A 17255-nucleotide genomic window follows, 5' to 3' on the forward strand; every position below is an offset into this window, starting at 1 on the left:
GTGGTAAATTGTGAGCATGCGAGCTCCATGTGGAATGTTTGAAACTTGCAAACCATAGAGTATTCACGCTAGTTAATATAAAAAAATATAATGTACATTTCTAGGGTGAACACTATAGACAAGGTGGATTTTCTAATTAATTAAGTTTGGTTCAACGCAATGCCCTTATAGAAAAATGTAGAATAGAGGAATGTGAATACCAAGAAAGATAAAAAATAAGGCATGTAAGGTCAAGCTAAGAGATGAATGATAAACAACTTGGCATTTTTTCTCATGGCGGAATGAATGGTTTTCATCTGCAGCACAGTTACATTCATTTCATTCAAAGGTGGACCGCATAGTAGACGTATTACAATTGAGAATTTAATTAATGCGGCGTTCCTGCATTCCCCATTCAGCGAGTGATAACCAAGATCATGCATCAGTCAGATACGCTATCTGACATGATATTAAATTTGAACAGTTACACCGTAACAAACAGAGAGCACTCAAAGGCATCAGCCAATAGGACGGCGTGATAACGTTTTGAAATCGGTGGCACTAAATTAACCTGGTTCTAATAGGATTTGAGGTATAGATAACATGGAAAATTACTGTTTTCTTTTCAAGGCGATATACAAAATGGAAGCGCTACAAATTGATTTCTACTTCCTTCCTAGATGCCCTCCCCCCCCTCCGCCCATCCACACGTTTTCATAATTTGAGATGAGGCGATACGGCGTTAATATTCCCTATCTTATCTTGTCACATCCTGGAATTGTTGGAGAGGATATGATTAGCTGAACAATAGCATGAGAAATGCACTTTATGAAGGCTATCCAGGTTTTTATGACAAAAGAGAGTGGAGAGGTGTAGAACGGGGCCAGGAAGGAAGCGGACACGGTGGCAGTCAAATGCCCTCGTTTCTGGATCTTGATTTGTCACAGCAGGCATTTAGAAGAGCCCGGGGCGCTTGACGATACATGCATGCCCACCGGTTTTGGCCATTCACACGTGATTAGCATTTTATTATTGTTTATAGGCCATTTAGGAAGCAGGAAGACAGCCCCCCGAGCCAATGGTACAAGGAGGGCTCCAAAGCGCAGTGTTTTTGGACTGGTTAAATGCACCATTAAGCCTTTTAAAATGAGCTCCACCCGTCAGAGACTAAAAACAAACGTGGCTTTCTGGCTATCAATGGGCACCACTTAGAGGAAACAATGCCCTGTTGAGGCCCCACCAGTTTCCTCATCAATGAACATCAAAGATGAATGAGCCCTGGCTGACAGCTTTGTTTTGACTCTGATACCCACAAAGCCCTGCTCAATATCATCCTGGTCCTGCTCCTCTGGGCTGCCCCTAACAGGTGCGACCCCTCTTCTCAATGCACCGTTTGACAAGACCACGGATGGGGCAGGGGGTGGTGGTGTGGGAGGGGGCTTTGGTCCACATCCGCCTTAATCCATCCTAGTATAAAAAAAAAAGCCACTTTGAAAAACAAACGTTTGTTTGGCCAAAGTCAAAGCTCTGGAGCCTGGGGCTCATCCGTCTGTCTGCCCAGGCTTTCTCCCCTTTATTCCTGCCCGTGCTCATTTGGACAGGACATTAAACAAGACCCGAGAGGATCTGATTCCCAGCCATTTCCCACAAGAGGAATACATACAGTTACAACAGCCAATTGTTTGGATTATGATAACAGCGCCCTGAAGAAGAAGAAAGAGTGGAAAAGGGGGGAGGAGAGGGGAGGAAAGTCAGAATCTCACAGAGCAAAACATTGTGTAAAAGGAAAAAACAACCAGCAGCATCAAAAGACGCGGATCAAACCCGATTAAGTTAGTCTTTAGATGGGGAGCATTTTTTAAGCCGGTTAATTTCTGAGCTCCCCCTTTTTTCTGCAGTGAGAACTGTGCATTTTTTTTCTGCCAGTGATAGGCTCCCGCTACTTCATGGGGAGATTAGAGCTCCTCCACTCAGGGATATAGAAAGGCCTTCAGCCTGGCAGAGAGAGAGAGGAAGAGGGAGAGAGCCAGTGTTGAGCATTTTAATCTAGAGTCTCAAAGATAAGATGCAATGGCAGATCAATATGTGCTCCATGGTGGCAGCTCCCTGAGAACTTGTCTCTCTGACTGTGCACCGAGAAGCCTTTACCCTCTGCGTCCCATGGCTTCATTTCTCCACAGACCGGCTATCTGTGCGGCGACTGTCTCTTGCGTTGACATCTCACACCGGGGCATGTTTAACCCCAGACGCCACGCAAAACAGACGCTGAATATCTAAATAGGATCGCCTGTGAAAATTTGCCACGATAAATCTCTCCGGGAATCACCCCAGTTTGAATATTTATCGCATCTGTCCTTGGCTACCTCAGGGGGCGAGGCAGGTATGATAAGGGATATTCAGAGGAGTGATTAGATAAAAAGAAAGCTAAATTCTCTTTTTGATTGCGGGAGATGCATAGCAATGGTATTCGCACTCTGCCGTGCCATGTGTGACTGAAGCAAAGTGTATAGGTAGCATTCAGGATGTCATTTTTACTTAATTTGCTCTCCTTTTGCATCAGCGCGGCATTCCATCATTCCAGCATCATCAGATGCACTGTCAGTGTTGAGGCATCGTTTAAAAAAAAATAAATAAAAAAAAGATAAAATGAAAATTCTTCTGTGCTTTTGAGAAATCTTCGCCGCTGCAAAGTGGGACACCTTGAACTCCTTTAATTTCCAGCCAGATAAACTGCTCTCGCAGCATGCCATTATGTTTTTAAGTAGACACGAAACTCGCACTCGTACAGACGCCGTTATAGCACACACAAGTGGGTTACGACTTCTCTCTTTCATGTCTGCATCCAGCAGCCCACATCCTTCCCTGTTTACCCCCACGTCCTTCATATTTCAGCATCCTGCCTCCGATGATGCTTTTGACACGACTGTGTCCTAAACAGAAAAACACATCATTAAAGGAGAACATGCAAGGTATTATCATGTTTGTTTGTTTTCATCCCGGGCAGCAGTTCAGATACAGCAAAAGGCTCGGAGCCAAAACTCTGACAATTCACAGCAAAACACTGCGAAAAAAAAAAGAAGTGCTGAACCAAATCTGCATTTGTGAGCACAATACATGTACTGCAAAAAACAACTGCGGTGCTTTGGGTGAAGGGGTGGATGCTGCAGGTTGTTTGTGTGTGCATGCACTCATGGACGCATGCACGCGCATGTGTGTGTGTGTGTGTGTTTGTGTGTGACAGCAGACCTCGCTGAGGAGGACTAGCAATCACTCCATTCAGCATCTGCTGCCACACAGCTCATATTGTCATTCCCCAGTTTAAAGGAACCTTGAGCGGCTTCAAAGATCTTTTCAAAGCCTTAATCCTAATAGGTCGCGGTTTGTTCTGTCACATCAAAAGGGGGGGGAGAGAGAGGAGGCAGGGGGGAATAATGCATCGGGGGCTGGCAGAGATTCTTAAGGGCGGAAGATTGGCAGAGGATTTGCAGCGCGGGGAGGACGGAAATCTGAAATATCGGACACAGAATGCCTGCTGTAATAGATATGAAATGGGTCTTCTCAAAAGCATGAAAGGCTGACATTTCCAGAAAGTTTGTCATGAGAAGGCCCTTTTATTCCCCTTCGTCTATCTGCGTTTGTACTGCCACCTTGTCCACAGTGGAAATTCGCAAGTGTCACTCTAACAGGTTATAGAATAGGATTGGATATTTTAGCCCACCTCTTCCCTTTTTTATTGAATGTTTAGAATTTCCAGTGAGAGACCAATTGAGTCGGAGCTATGCAGAAAAACGGCCTTCTGCACGGCACTCATCTTTCTATTTTTACTTCTACGCTCGGCACTTGTTTTCCTGACCCTTTTCTGCGTCGTAGCCAACCCGACTTTTACAAATATCATCGGAGTTAAGAACGCTTACTTGATAAACATATATTGCCCTCGGTGGCGTGGACGATAAAGTTCAAATCTGCCAAAGCATATAGTGGGTGTGAGGCGTGCTGGACCATAAGTGTCACTTATGTGTTTACTCCTCACCTCTCTGACACTTTATCAGCTCTGAAGGTGTCTCTCATGCATTTCACCTGATCGACTCGGCAGACAAAGAGATCCGGCCCGTGTTCCAACGGTGCACAAGTGTCCGGCTAATTAGGTGCTCATGGGAAACCAGCCATTGATTTTCTGTCAGTGTCTCTGCACCCCCCCCCCCAAAAAAGAAACTGGGCTGTTTGTCTTTTTCTAATGATGCACCTTGTGCCACTGATAACGGCGATAAAACAGGCCAAAGGTGTAGCATAAGCAAACCTGGACACACCATACCCGTGGGAACCCATATATAATGTTGCCCTTTAATTGTATTTTTTATTTTTATTTTTTAAGGAAATAGGTAGGCAGCGACTAGTGGGGAAGTAAACAAAGTTTGTCGGGGATGGAAATGGACTGAGTTGTCTGACAAAAACATACCTTTTCAGCTCTGTAAAGGCGTGAAATCCCTCTTGTGCTTGTTATTTCACACTCCTGTGGCTCCAACTTGGGCCAGCCGTGGAAAACAAACATGTGAATACACGCAAACACACACACACACAATATACTGAAGAGAGAGGGATTTGGACGGACAAGTTACTAATGACCTCACATTTTTCAGGATCCTCACTCACACAGAATATGAAATCCTGAAATCGCACATTTTTATTTTTTGCAAGTTATTCCAAAAATGGTGCATCTCTAGCATAAATCAAGGCATAATTGAATCTGGAATTATGAAATAACCAAAGTGGTTGCTTCCCCAAGGCAGGAAACATGGCTTTGCTGAGCACACAGAGAACTGTTATGTATAAATAATGGTTTCAGTATCACGCCGGACAGTGTGCCAGCCACCTGCTGATCCAACCACACACAGGTTAGAGCCAGCTGGGGTGACGCGGAGCTGCAGACATGGGCATTCAATGTGCCAGCAAACTAATCAGTGAAAGGGATGAACTCCAAGCTTATCAGAGGAGGGGGGGGTCATGGATGTAGGTGGAGGAGGCAGGGATGTTTTGCGCAGCCACGGCGGGATTGACACGGGTCCCAGAATGGGAAATTTCACACATCTCAATGTAAGAGGTTGGAAGAGCACAACCCTCGAGGAGGTGAAGGAAGCTTCGCTGCCTACCGCCCACGCATCACCTGAACATGTCAGAGTCAGATGCTAACACCTTCAGCTTAACTATGATATCATGAATGCCTGGTTCACTTGCCTTGCAATGGATATCTGGCAGCCGCTGTGTGATTGGTAACCGAGTCTAAATACAGTATCACGACAAAGAGCAGTGTTTATATTGGAGTTTGATAAAGAAATCCAATAAAAGTAGATGCCTTAAACCAACTACAGGAGAATGCTTAAGTATTGCATTGTCTCTCAAGCACTACCCCTGTTTAAAAAAACAACAATTCATTTCACCAGATAAATTTCCGTCTTTGAAATGCGAGGCTCCAGGTTGAACAGTTTTGTCGACTAAATTCAAGAATGTTCTTTTGCCTCCGTGCGGTGACGCGTCTCGCTGAATGGAGGCATTATTTCAGCTCCTTAACTGATCATCGCTGGAAACCGTTCTGTATCAGCATTTAAAGGTACAAGACTGTAACTCAGGAGGTAATTTCACATCTTAAACAGAATCCAATTAAAAAGCACGGGCGTTTCAATTAAACGTCCCCCCGGCTCGCCGCTACGGTGTCACACCACAAGTGAAATTGGAATCAGATTACGGTGAGAACCTGAAGAAGTATTTTTCGGCACAATAAGGATCACGCGTTCCAGATAGAAGACCCCTGTCATGCATACTGCAGGGGGGAGAAAAAAATAGCCTTTCTTTGCCAACATTAGTCATTTAATTCTCCCTCCTTATTAATTTCACAGCAGATTACCTGAGAAGATACAGAATGCTGTCAGCAAAGAGTTTTAATTAAGTATGGGTTATGCTGCTATGAGTGCCTTATGTGAAACTGCTGCCTTATAATGCTCTTGTTTTAATTACTTCAGAGTGCCCCCTCATTAACCTTTATGGAGATGTGCTCCAAACTACAGTGTGCATTACAAACACTAGATTCGGAAATTGCTTATATCCATATATATACAGAGCTTCATATTTGTAGTGTTTTTGAAAAATAAGACGAGAAGAATTCAATGCAGGAACGCAAGATATTTTCTCATTTTGCTGTTTAGTGCAAATTTTCAGCATTTCAAAATAAAAGAGAGGCTCTACAATTAGAAATGTTGTGCTTTGAACTTGCTAATTGGGAGATAACCTTGGTGGTTGGGGGCGCCATGACGACCCCTGGTGGGAGCCGTAATCTCAAATTACAGGCTCTTGTTTGTGTCTTATTTGTAGAACCTGCCGTTGACAAATGGCATCAAGGTTTCCAATATAATACTATAAAATACAAATAAATATGTATATATTAAAATATATTTAATTAATGAAATGTATTTAATATAATTTGATCAATATATTTTAACAAAAAATAATATAAATAAAATATTTTAAAAAAATAAATCCCAAATGTTTTTGTATGAGATACTATACGTCTGGTTGAGTCAAACACAGATTGGTTTTGTTTCATCATTTCGTTGCTCCGTAGCTCATCTATGTCAAGCAGCTGTGGGTGGTCTCCCAGCCCAAAAAAAAAATCAGCAGCCCTGTGGACATTTCCCTTTTGATCCTTTTCATCCTGAAGTTTCTGAATGGTCCAATATAGATTTCAAAAAATGCTCCGAGAGTGGGCTCCTATTCACAATGCGCGGATGGATAACGGTGCCACTGTCCACCCCAACACCTTAATGTGGTTTAACAGGATATATTAGCTTTTAATGGCACTTAATTGTACAAAAAGGAAATCCATAACCACATAAGGAGAAAAGTCAAGTATTTCCAAGCTCTTTATAAGAACAATTTAGAGCAGACAAGTGCTTTTCAAACCTTGGATTGGAATCAGTCCGACACAGCCTGGCCATGAGAAGCCGGCGCTGCATTTGTGAGGCTACAGTGCCACCATTTGGTCATGATGAAGCTTTCATTTCTCTGCCAGGCCCTTGCAATTTGCAATTCTAGGCCTGTGTGAAAAAGAATAAATTATGCTGGTTTATACTCTGGAAATCCCATTTTAAAATAAATGATCTCATTCAAAAATAATGTCACAGTTGGCACCATAATTGTCTAATTCGGCGCAGAACTATCTTTGGGAAAGCAGCGTAGGGCTCTACGGCGGACTATAAAGTTGAATTGCCTCAGCCTATATCATTTCAGGAACGAGCTGGACCCACAAAATACTTCCAGGTGCAGGATTAGAGAGGGAAAAAAACACCCAGCCCTATTGTTATTGTTGATAGATTATGGTAGGTCCATGCCATCTTAGATAATGAGCAATAACCTGCACTTCAAGAACAGGGGGAGGTTTGCCAAGAAGGAACGGTGATTACAATCAATTAAGACTGGTGACAAAGCACCAACAATAACCCTGTGTGTGTGTGTGTGTGTGTGTGTGTGTGTGTGTGTGTGTGTGTGTGTGTGTGTGAGCTTGTGTTTTATTCACGCATCCTTCCCAAACTACCCCGTTTTGTGTAATCAACATCTGTTGTGACAGGCAACCTCCTCCTTTCTCAGAATGGCCCACTTCAGATAATGAGTGTCATACCAAACTGCAGGGCAAAGGCTGATTTTACTCCTCTTTTTTTACTCCTCCTCCTCTTTGGCCTCCGCTCTCACCACCCTCTGTTCTCTCTCCTATCATTCAAGACAGCCATTGTGCAGAACCTTGGAAAAAAAGAGAGACAAACGCTCTCACAACATTGTCAGTGCTCAATATGTGGGGGTGGCGGATGAAATAAAATACGGTCCGTCTTTATTGAGAGTATGAGATCCTTCACAGTCGACTCCAATGCTTTCATTTTACTCTCAGAGTTGAGTTATTGAAACAAAACCTACTCCTTTATGAGACTTTTCTTACGTTTTCTTTGATTTTTTCTCCCCCTATTGCAATATGAATTCATTCATATATTTTGCAATTATACCCCTATATTTGCAGGCCATGCAAATTCATTTTTTATTCATGAAAATAAACCGAAACTCAATGATATGTGTAGCTTGTATTGGTATGTTTGTTTGCCTCAAATCACCAGTGGTTTAGGCGCCATCTCCTGGTAAATTTGGTCATACCAGAATCTCACAGTGAGTCTCACTTGACATGTCATGAGTACAATAAATAGAAAATATATCTGTTCTTCTATATGAATAGGCTTTATCTTATAATACTAAGTCTAAAATGTAGTAATGTGATTTGTGATAGGGGGCACAATGCCACAGTTATGAATATATATCTGTTTCTTTTTTATTAGTTGACTTTACGTAATACTAAGTCTGAAAAGATTTCTCAGTCACAGAGTTGAACTCCGCTGTCAAAGCTCTGTCGCTGTCTAAAATGTGTGAATAAAATAATTTTGCCAGCTTAGCCTCCAAATTAATTGCCTCCAAAATAAGACAGATAGGTTCAGACAAGCGAAAGTGTGAGATTGCGCGGAGTGTCAGTTTGTTGGGGTTGATTAACGGATGCATCCAATTTCTTCAAACTTAACATTCATCTCAGAACATAAACACTTTTTTTCCAAGATGGAGTTTGCTGTCTGCACAACCATGTAGAACAAATTATTTTTTGAAAATCCATTAAAGACATGAGCACGCTGAACTCTGTTCAATTTAGCATAACCCCCTAAGTTTACTTTAACCGCGGCAGAGCTCTGCTATTTAAAAAAAATCCCTTGTATTCCTATTAATTCATCAAAAACTCTGGTTTAAAGTGTCAAGTGGCAGAGGCTTGAGTGAGCAGTGAAGCTGTTGTACCTTTTCTCTCTTTGTAAGTGTCACCATAGCGGGGTGTGAATATCAAAAAACTACAGGTCTCTTTCATCTGGAAGTTAGGTTCCTTGGTTCATTCATAACTGCATTGTAACAATTGGCGCATTTAACTATGGACATTAGAGTAACACACAGTATTTTTAATACAGGCTTTGACTATAATGTGACCAGGGTTCTGAGCTGGAATTAACTACAGTAACTCTGGTGGACTCTGGGGATGTTGGAAAGAAACATAACAAAAGTGCCATATTGGGTGCCCCTATGATAGATGAAACATGATAAAGTGCCCTCTAGGGTGCCCTTCCAGTGGAGAAAACCTGATACAGTGCCGTCTAGGGTGCCCTTCCAGTGGAGAAAACAAGATAAAGTGCCCTCTAGGGTGCCCTTCCAGTGGAGAAAACAAGATAAAGTGCCCTCTAGGGTGCCCTTCCAGTGGAGAAAACATGATACAGTGCCCTCTAGGGTGCCTTTCCAGTGGAGAAAACATGATAAAGTGCCCTCTAGGGTGCCCTTCCAGTGGAGAAAACAAGATAAAGTGCCCTCTAGGGTGCCCTTCCAGTGGAGAAAACAAGATAGAGTGCCCCCTAGGGTGCCCTTCCAGTGGAGAGAACAAGATAAAGTGCCTTATAGGGTGCCTTTCCAGTGGAGAAAACATGATAAAGTACCCTCGAGGGTGCCCTTCCAGTGGAGAAAACATGATAAAGTATCCTCGAGGGTGCCCTTCCAGTGGAGAAAACATGATAAAGTATCCTCGAGGGTGCCCTTCCAGTGGAGAAAACATGATAAAGTGCCCTCTAGGGTGCCCTTCCAGTGGAGAAAACAAGATAGAGTGCCCTCTAGGGTGCCCTCCCAGTGGAGAAAACAAGATAGGGTGCCCTCCCAGTGGAGAAAACAAGATAAAGTGCCCTTGCAGTGGAGAAAACATGATACAGTGCCCTCTAGGGTGCCCTCCCAGTGGAGAAAACAAGATAAAGTGCCCTTCCAGTGGAGAAAACATGATACAGTGCCCTCTAGGGTGCCCTTCCACTGGAGAAAACGGTATATAGTGCCCTCTTGGATGCCCCTATGGTAAATAAAACATGATAAAGTGCCCTCTAGGGTGCCCTTCCAGTGGAGAAAACGTGATTGCAGTGCACTAATGGGTGCCCTTAAATGGAGAAAACATGATAAAGTGCCCCCTGGGGTGGCCTTAAAAAGGAGAAAACATGATGCAGTGCCAAATATGCTGCCTTACATGCTAGAAAACTTTCTGCGCGCTGGTGCCCCACCGCATGGTGCTGGTGCCCTTTTCATTTTTTTCACCTCTGCCCCTCAGACAGCCTGAGTCCACCACTGTACAGTAAGGTGTGATGAAGATATAAGCATTGAATTATACAGCATGAGAAACAGCATGAACAAAGTGACCATTTCTCACTCATACTTCAGCAGATAGAACACCTACATTTATTGGGACCCTTCTTTTTTGATAACAGACACATTTGCCCCATGCATTTACACTTCTCATGGCAGGAAAAGCACAGGTGTATCAATAACATTAATGGTGACTCTGTTGCATTTAGAGCCAACATGTACCAACATGAACAATACCAAAGCCCTGTAGCTGAAACACTCAAATGGAATGTAGTCATTGCTAAATGTTATTAATTACACCTGTGCTTATCACACAATGACAAGTCCAAATGTCTGCAGTTAAAACTGTCTAGTCTACAAATAATAGTGCACACATTTTATTTGTAATGATAGCATATGAATTGCAAACATTGAAACCACTACACTGTGGTTATCCAGTTTCTTCCTAATATCAGAAAAGCATGCCAAATATGTACTTGCTGCACTGTATACATTGACATACAGAACATTGTTATACTCTTGAAGTGTTCTAAAACATGCATTATCATTTTTTTTTTTTTTAAAGTCAAATTTTGAGTTTAAATGGAAAAAAAGCTACTACTAATTAAACTACTTTGAAAAAATAAATATTATTTTGGGTTTTTTGACAAAACAAGCAGTTTGGATATGACAACTTGGGCTTTGGGAAAATTCTGATTAGCTTTGGTATATTTATTTCTGATATTTTATATATCAAAAAATAATCGAGAAAATAAACTGCAGATTAATCAATAATGAAAATAATCTTTAGTTGCAGAGTTATACCAAACATATACAGTAAGCCATCTAATCTAAAACATCTTCATTTTATTTCAAAATTGATGAGAGGATAAATCCCTTGAGATGCACCATCTCGTTTTCAAAGGGGTCCTCGGGCACAAAACATGGAAGTTAACAAACATTTAAACACATAAATAATGATAATAAATTAAACAAAAACATAAAATCAACAACAAAACAACAACATAGTAACATCAACAAGGACATACACAAAGGCTCTCCATCCATCCCATCCCAAACCACACCAACATAACATGAAAATAATGAACATAAAATTAATCATGAACATAATAATAATAATAAAATTACATTATGTCAAAAATACTGAGTCTACTCATAAACTGAAAACAAAGGCAAATAGTAGATTTAAGATAAACAAGTAAAGAAGTCATGGAAAGAAGTAATCAATCTGAGTAAAATGGGCAAATTATTCCAGTCTGATGGTGCTTTGAACTTAAAAGCACCTCTCCCAACTTCTTTTAAGAATTCTAGGAACGATCAAATAAAAGGTTGTTGAATATGTCTAAGTGAATGTGATGATCTGAATGGGACTAAAAGCTTTTTTTTTAAGTATAAAGGATAATTGAAGTAAATGCATTTGAAAAACAAAGAGCAACCAATGAAAATGTCTCCTATAGAGTGAAGTGGTAGCCAGTTAAGTGTATAAGATAAGATAAGATATTCCTTTATTAGTCCCGCAGTGGGGAAATGTGCAGTGTACAACAGCAAAGGGGATAGTGCAAAAAACAAGATGCATCAGCTAACACAGTAAAAAAAAGAGCTAAACAAAGTGTAACAAATATGAACCATTTAAACAGAAGGAAGTATAAAAATAGGAGCAGTATATACAGTATTGACAATAAACAGACTATTAACAAAATTGCACAAGTGGAAAATGATATTGCACAGTGAAAATGAATAAATGAATGAATGAATGAAATACCTGAAACTGAAAATTGTATCATACATGAAACAATGATGTGTGCGGACAAGGACGCCTCAGAACAAATCTATAAATATTATTGTAAACTACAACTACATGTTGGCTATTTCTATTTAGGAGAGTCACCTTTACAAGTCCCCATCTCTTCCTCTTTTCCTTTCCATGCATGTATAAAGTATATTGTTGTTCCTGGTGAATGGTGTTTAACTATTTCAAACACCAGAGGGCGCCTTGGGAGCTATTATAACAACCAGACTCCAACCTGCTTTTATCAGAAGTCTATATAATAAATAAGATGGGCTTCAACCTAAAGTTCACTGCAGGACAATGCACTCAAGCTTTGTCTTTCTCATTTTTTCAGAGGTAATAATGCAAGACTCGAACGAGACAAAACCCCTCTCTTCACAATACAATAGCTTGGCCTTAAACTAAAACAATATATGGGCCATTCTACCGAATTGGTGCAAACTGCAGTCCCACAGTAAAAAATATAATAAAGAAAACAATTAAGTGTTCAAACCTTAGATATTTAGTAAGATGATGTTATGATCTTTTTTAAACCCAATGCATTGAATGAGATAGTAATAAGCTAAATATAAACAAAATCATCATTTATAGATATCTATTGGGATATGGCTGTCCCAAACCATAACCCCTAAATTTCCATTTATGTAAATAACACTTTAATTATATATATATATTTTTTCAATGGTGTTGTTTAAAAGGTCTTTTTGATGAAAGAAGTTGAAGGATATAGATTTATTTTTAAATGAAAAAACTTTATTCAAAAAAATGTTGTCCCCCATTTTCATGTCACTACCCGAAACACAAAGAGTTTTAGTCCATTAGCTGAGCTGGTTTTATATATTTATATATAAGTAAAGTATATAATAATAATAATAATAAATTGGACTTATATAGCGCCTTTCAGAAACCAAAAGACGCTTTACAAAGGGGGCACACAAAATCATACTAATAAATAACACAGAGGAGAAACTATAGCTCAGTAATTAAAAGAGTGATGTGTAGGAAGAGTCAGCTGAGATCATAGGCCTTGATGAACAGGTGGTGCTTGAGGTGTTTTTTGAAAATGTCCAGGGATGAAGCATTTCTTATTTCAGAAGGGAGATTATAGAAATAGAAAGGTGAAATGATTCTTTTAGTTGCACTAAAAAAACAAACTACTGGTAAAGTGCAAGGTGGAAGGGTTATAAACAAGGAGGCGTATTCCTATAATGTGACCACCCCTCTCTGTCAGGCTGCGCTTCCGTGTTTACACACCCACAATAAAAAATATAATAAACAAAACAATTAAATGTTCAAACCTTAGATATTTAGTAAGATTATGTTATGATCTATTTAACCCAATGCATTGAATGAGATGGTAATAAGCTAAATATAAACAAAATCATCATTTATAGGGTGCTTTCTATTGGTGAGTGGCTGTCCCAAACCCTAACCCCTAAATTTCCATTTGTTTTTTTGTACTTACTAACCGGTTTAGTTGAGCTTTAGTCTACTTCATGGGAGAAGCAAGATGCTTTTCTTTAAACATTTGGGAACAAATGTAATCAGTTTAGTTGTATCTCTTGTCCTCGATCATGCATTTTAATGTGTTCATATATTGTGCATAATTCATGGGTCTTGGACTTTGTTGGATGTACAGGTATCTGCTTTGTTCATGGAGCTAAAATGTTTTAGATGGGACAATAACACCTTAAATATATGTTTTTTTCAATGGTGTTGTTTAAAAGCTATTTTTTGATTTCTTTTAAACAGAAGTTGAAAGATATAGATTTATTTTGGGATTTCATTTTTAAATTAAAAAACTTTATTCAAAAAAATGTTGTCACTACCGAAACACAAAGAGTTTTAGTCCATTAGCTGAGCTGGTTTTATATACTTATATATAAGTAAAGTATATAGAAAGGTGAAGCTATTATTATTTATTTTTTTATTATTTTCTTCCTTTTCCTCATAGCAAAATAAAATAAAATGAAATATGGATAAAACAAAATGGAGAGAAAAATAAATTAAAGAAAGAAAGAAAAAAGAAAGAAAGAAAAAAAACAAATAAATAAACAAATAAATATATAAATAAATAAATATATAAATAAATAAGGAAAGAAAACTTTAAAAAACAAAAGCCAACATAACTGGGCAAGATCAATATCATGTGACTGTGTACAGTGTGTGCACTTGAGAGGGGTGGCTGGCTGTCAGTCAGGGTGCAAATTCAAGATAAGGCAAGATTAAAAAGAATAAGATAAAATAAATATAAATAGTTAGATAGAAGTAAAAGAATGATGGCTAAAATTAGCTGAGCTGGTTTTATATACTTATATATAAATAAAGTATATAGAAAACAAACCACTGGTAAAGTGCAAGGTGGAATAAACAAGGAGGCGTATTCCTATAATGTGACCACCCCTCTCTGTCAGGCTGCGCTTCCGTGTTTACACACCCACAATAAAGAAACAGGACACACTAGCGGCCGTCGGCTGAGTGTTTACCGAGCAGAGCAGCAGTAGACAGACACACAGAGTGGAGTGGTGGTGGTGGTGAGGAAAGTGACAGTCACACACTGGAGAGCCTTTGGGTGTATGCATGGTGAAAACACAGGTGATTTCAGCTTCCACGGTTGCATTTTGACAGCGGGATGTTCACTCGCAGGGGTCATGGAGACGTCAAGAAATCTACACAGAAAGTTCTGGACCCAAAGAAGGATGTACTGACCCGGCTCAAACACCTCCGGTCGCTGCTAGGTGAGTGGATGTTGATGCTGCAGGCTGAGCTAGTCGAGCTAGCCAGAGAGCTAGCCGACAAGCTAACGTCAAACAAGGCGTCAGGTTTAGCTTGGCTGGTGCTGTCACTGCAATGCAAGCTATAGCTGACAGGTTATATCACACCATCGCAATATGAAGTGTTTGCCACGCACAACACGTTTTCATTTGTTTTTTTTAATAATATCAAGACAGTGTGATAAAAGCATGCATGCAAGAGCTAACAGAAGCTAACTAGCCAGTCAATGCTAGCTGCTGATGCTGCCTCCTTGTCACAGAGCAGCAGATGCACCAACAGCCTTTTGTTGTCATTTAGTAGTCCTGTGTCATTGTTTTTTTTTTATAAAAACGTGATATTTGCAACTGTGGTTCGACACATAAACATAAGTGTATGTACTTTACTGCTGGACTAAAGTGAGCATATAGCTTCCCTCTCAAGCTGTTTGTCTGGTTGAGCTGCTATCAAGTTACTCTAATTATACCCTATTAGGGATGTTTGATTAGAAATTATGAAAACCTTAAGAAAGTGACCTGGTAGTAAACATTGAAGGAAAGCCATTTTTTTCTGTCATCAGACAAGGAAGTGCAGTTTTTATGACAGTCATAAAGCTGTTGTGTGGCTGCTGTTTCAACCCTGTCTTCCCTCACTATATGATAACCTGAAAGAGACATGAATATGCTCTGTAGCAGCTAGTGATGGGAATTCAGGCTCTTTTTAGTGAGCCAGATCATTTGGCTCAGCTCACCAAAGAAGAGCCGGCTCTTTCGGCTCCTCAAACGACTCTTCGTTTTACCACTTCTGACAAATTTAGCGCTGTTTTAACCTATGATTAGTATGTGTGCACATATATCACTTAAATTATTCAATATAATTATACTAAACCATATCATTTCCAGAATACCTTAATTTTACATGCTGCTTCGTTTCCGACTGTCACTCATCTTTTCTGTTATTCGCGCACCACACTCCTCTCTCTTTCTCTCCTCCTCTTCCTCCTGCTCTGTACCTGTAGACCGTCAGCGTCCCGCCCCTCCCTGCTTGATGGTATGATCCTTGTCTGTCATCACCTGATTGGTTGCACGGACATCATTAACACAACATTCAGTCACAGTCAATGCATGGAGTGCCCGTGGCGCGGAGAAGATCGTCCTATCATTCTGCATTGAATTAAGTAAAGAAAGAAAAAAAAAATGTCTCTCGGACGGGAGCCGGCTCTTATCGTTCACTTAAAAGAGCCGGCTCTTTGAGTCGGCTCGTTCGCGACCAACACATCACCAGTAGCAGCCTGACTTGAGCTGCACATCAGAGTTTTGTATTACACATAATGGCACTTGGCTATTTCCAATCCACTTTTAATGGTTTCATTCATTGATCAACGTTCATGATGCTCTAAAGAGTCCTATAGTGGATTACTTTGCCCTTATGAGTCAATGCCCAATCCACTTTGCAAAATGAAAGTAGAAGGCATGATGACACGCAAGTTGAATAGTTTATGTCCATTCTGTTTTTGCTCAACTAAGTCCACATGACTCAGAAACAATCTAAGCAATACAGACAGGTATTTGGCTCTCTATAGTATAACTTACATTTTAGATATGCAGATATACATTTTTCATGCATCCTATCTGAGTAGACTTATTCTGTTACAGCCAAGATGACCTTCATACTGTAGTACTGGGGGAGTGGGGACTGTAGCATGCGTACGTATGCACTCCTGCTGTTCATTGTATCACAGATAAAATGGGGTCAGTGGGTGCTTTGGGAAAGTGTGGAGAGGAAGAAAGTTGTCAGGAGGGAATTGTGAGCTATGGATGAAAACTGCAATGGATTCATTAAGGGTGCAACATACTGTATGGTGTGCTTTCTCTCCAGAATGTCAGTCAAAGTAGGTCACTTATTCTCAGGTCTTGCTCTGTACTCATAGAGTTTGTATCTCGTAAAGATGAGCGTCCAGGTAATGCAGTTGAATATGTTGTCTAATCTAGGGCTGCAACCAATGAAATAATCGATTATTTTCTTGATTAATCGATTCGTTGTTTGGTCTATAAAATGTCATAATTGTGAAAAACGTTGATCCTCAAATGTCTTAATTTGCCCACGACTCAAAGATATTCAATTTACTGTCATAGATGAAGAAAGAAACCAGAAAATATTCAAATTTTTGAAGTTGGAATCAGATAATTGTCTTTTTTTTTTCTTAAAAGTATACTCAAACCGATAAATCGATTATCAAAATAGTTGCCAATTAATTTTATAGTTAATCAATCAGCTCTAGTCTAATCAACTTGTCATATATTTGTACTTACACAATAATGCAGTAAAGGCAACATTGATATGCTGATCATTATTACAGCTTTATCTCTATTGATATTTACTAAAATATTCCAAATAACATGGTTTACACAGTTTAAAGATTTATTGCACGCCGTTGTTGAATACTCGATTGTGATTGGTTAGTCACAGCGTTCTGCGGTCTGTTATTTCTTTATAGCAGACT

The 17255-nt window shown here is 39.9% G+C and overlaps 1 protein-coding gene across 5 annotated transcripts in view; it reads left to right on the top strand.

Moving 5' to 3' along the window:
• The first annotated feature begins 14432 nt into the window (after positions 1 to 14432).
• The window catches only part of ralgapa2 (Ral GTPase activating protein catalytic subunit alpha 2), a 117813-nt gene continuing 114990 nt past the window's right edge, over positions 14433 to 17255 (top strand). For all 5 annotated transcript variants that reach the window (XM_074661145.1, XM_074661148.1, XM_074661144.1 and 2 more), the window contains exon 1: positions 14433 to 14739. In XM_074661145.1, the coding sequence (XP_074517246.1) occupies positions 14634 to 14739 (106 nt within the window). In that variant the 5' untranslated portion in view covers positions 14433 to 14633. The remainder of the gene's footprint in view (positions 14740 to 17255) is intronic.

This window comes from Sebastes fasciatus, chromosome 15, assembly GCF_043250625.1.
Source record: "Sebastes fasciatus isolate fSebFas1 chromosome 15, fSebFas1.pri, whole genome shotgun sequence".
NCBI lineage: Eukaryota > Metazoa > Chordata > Actinopteri > Perciformes > Sebastidae > Sebastes > Sebastes fasciatus.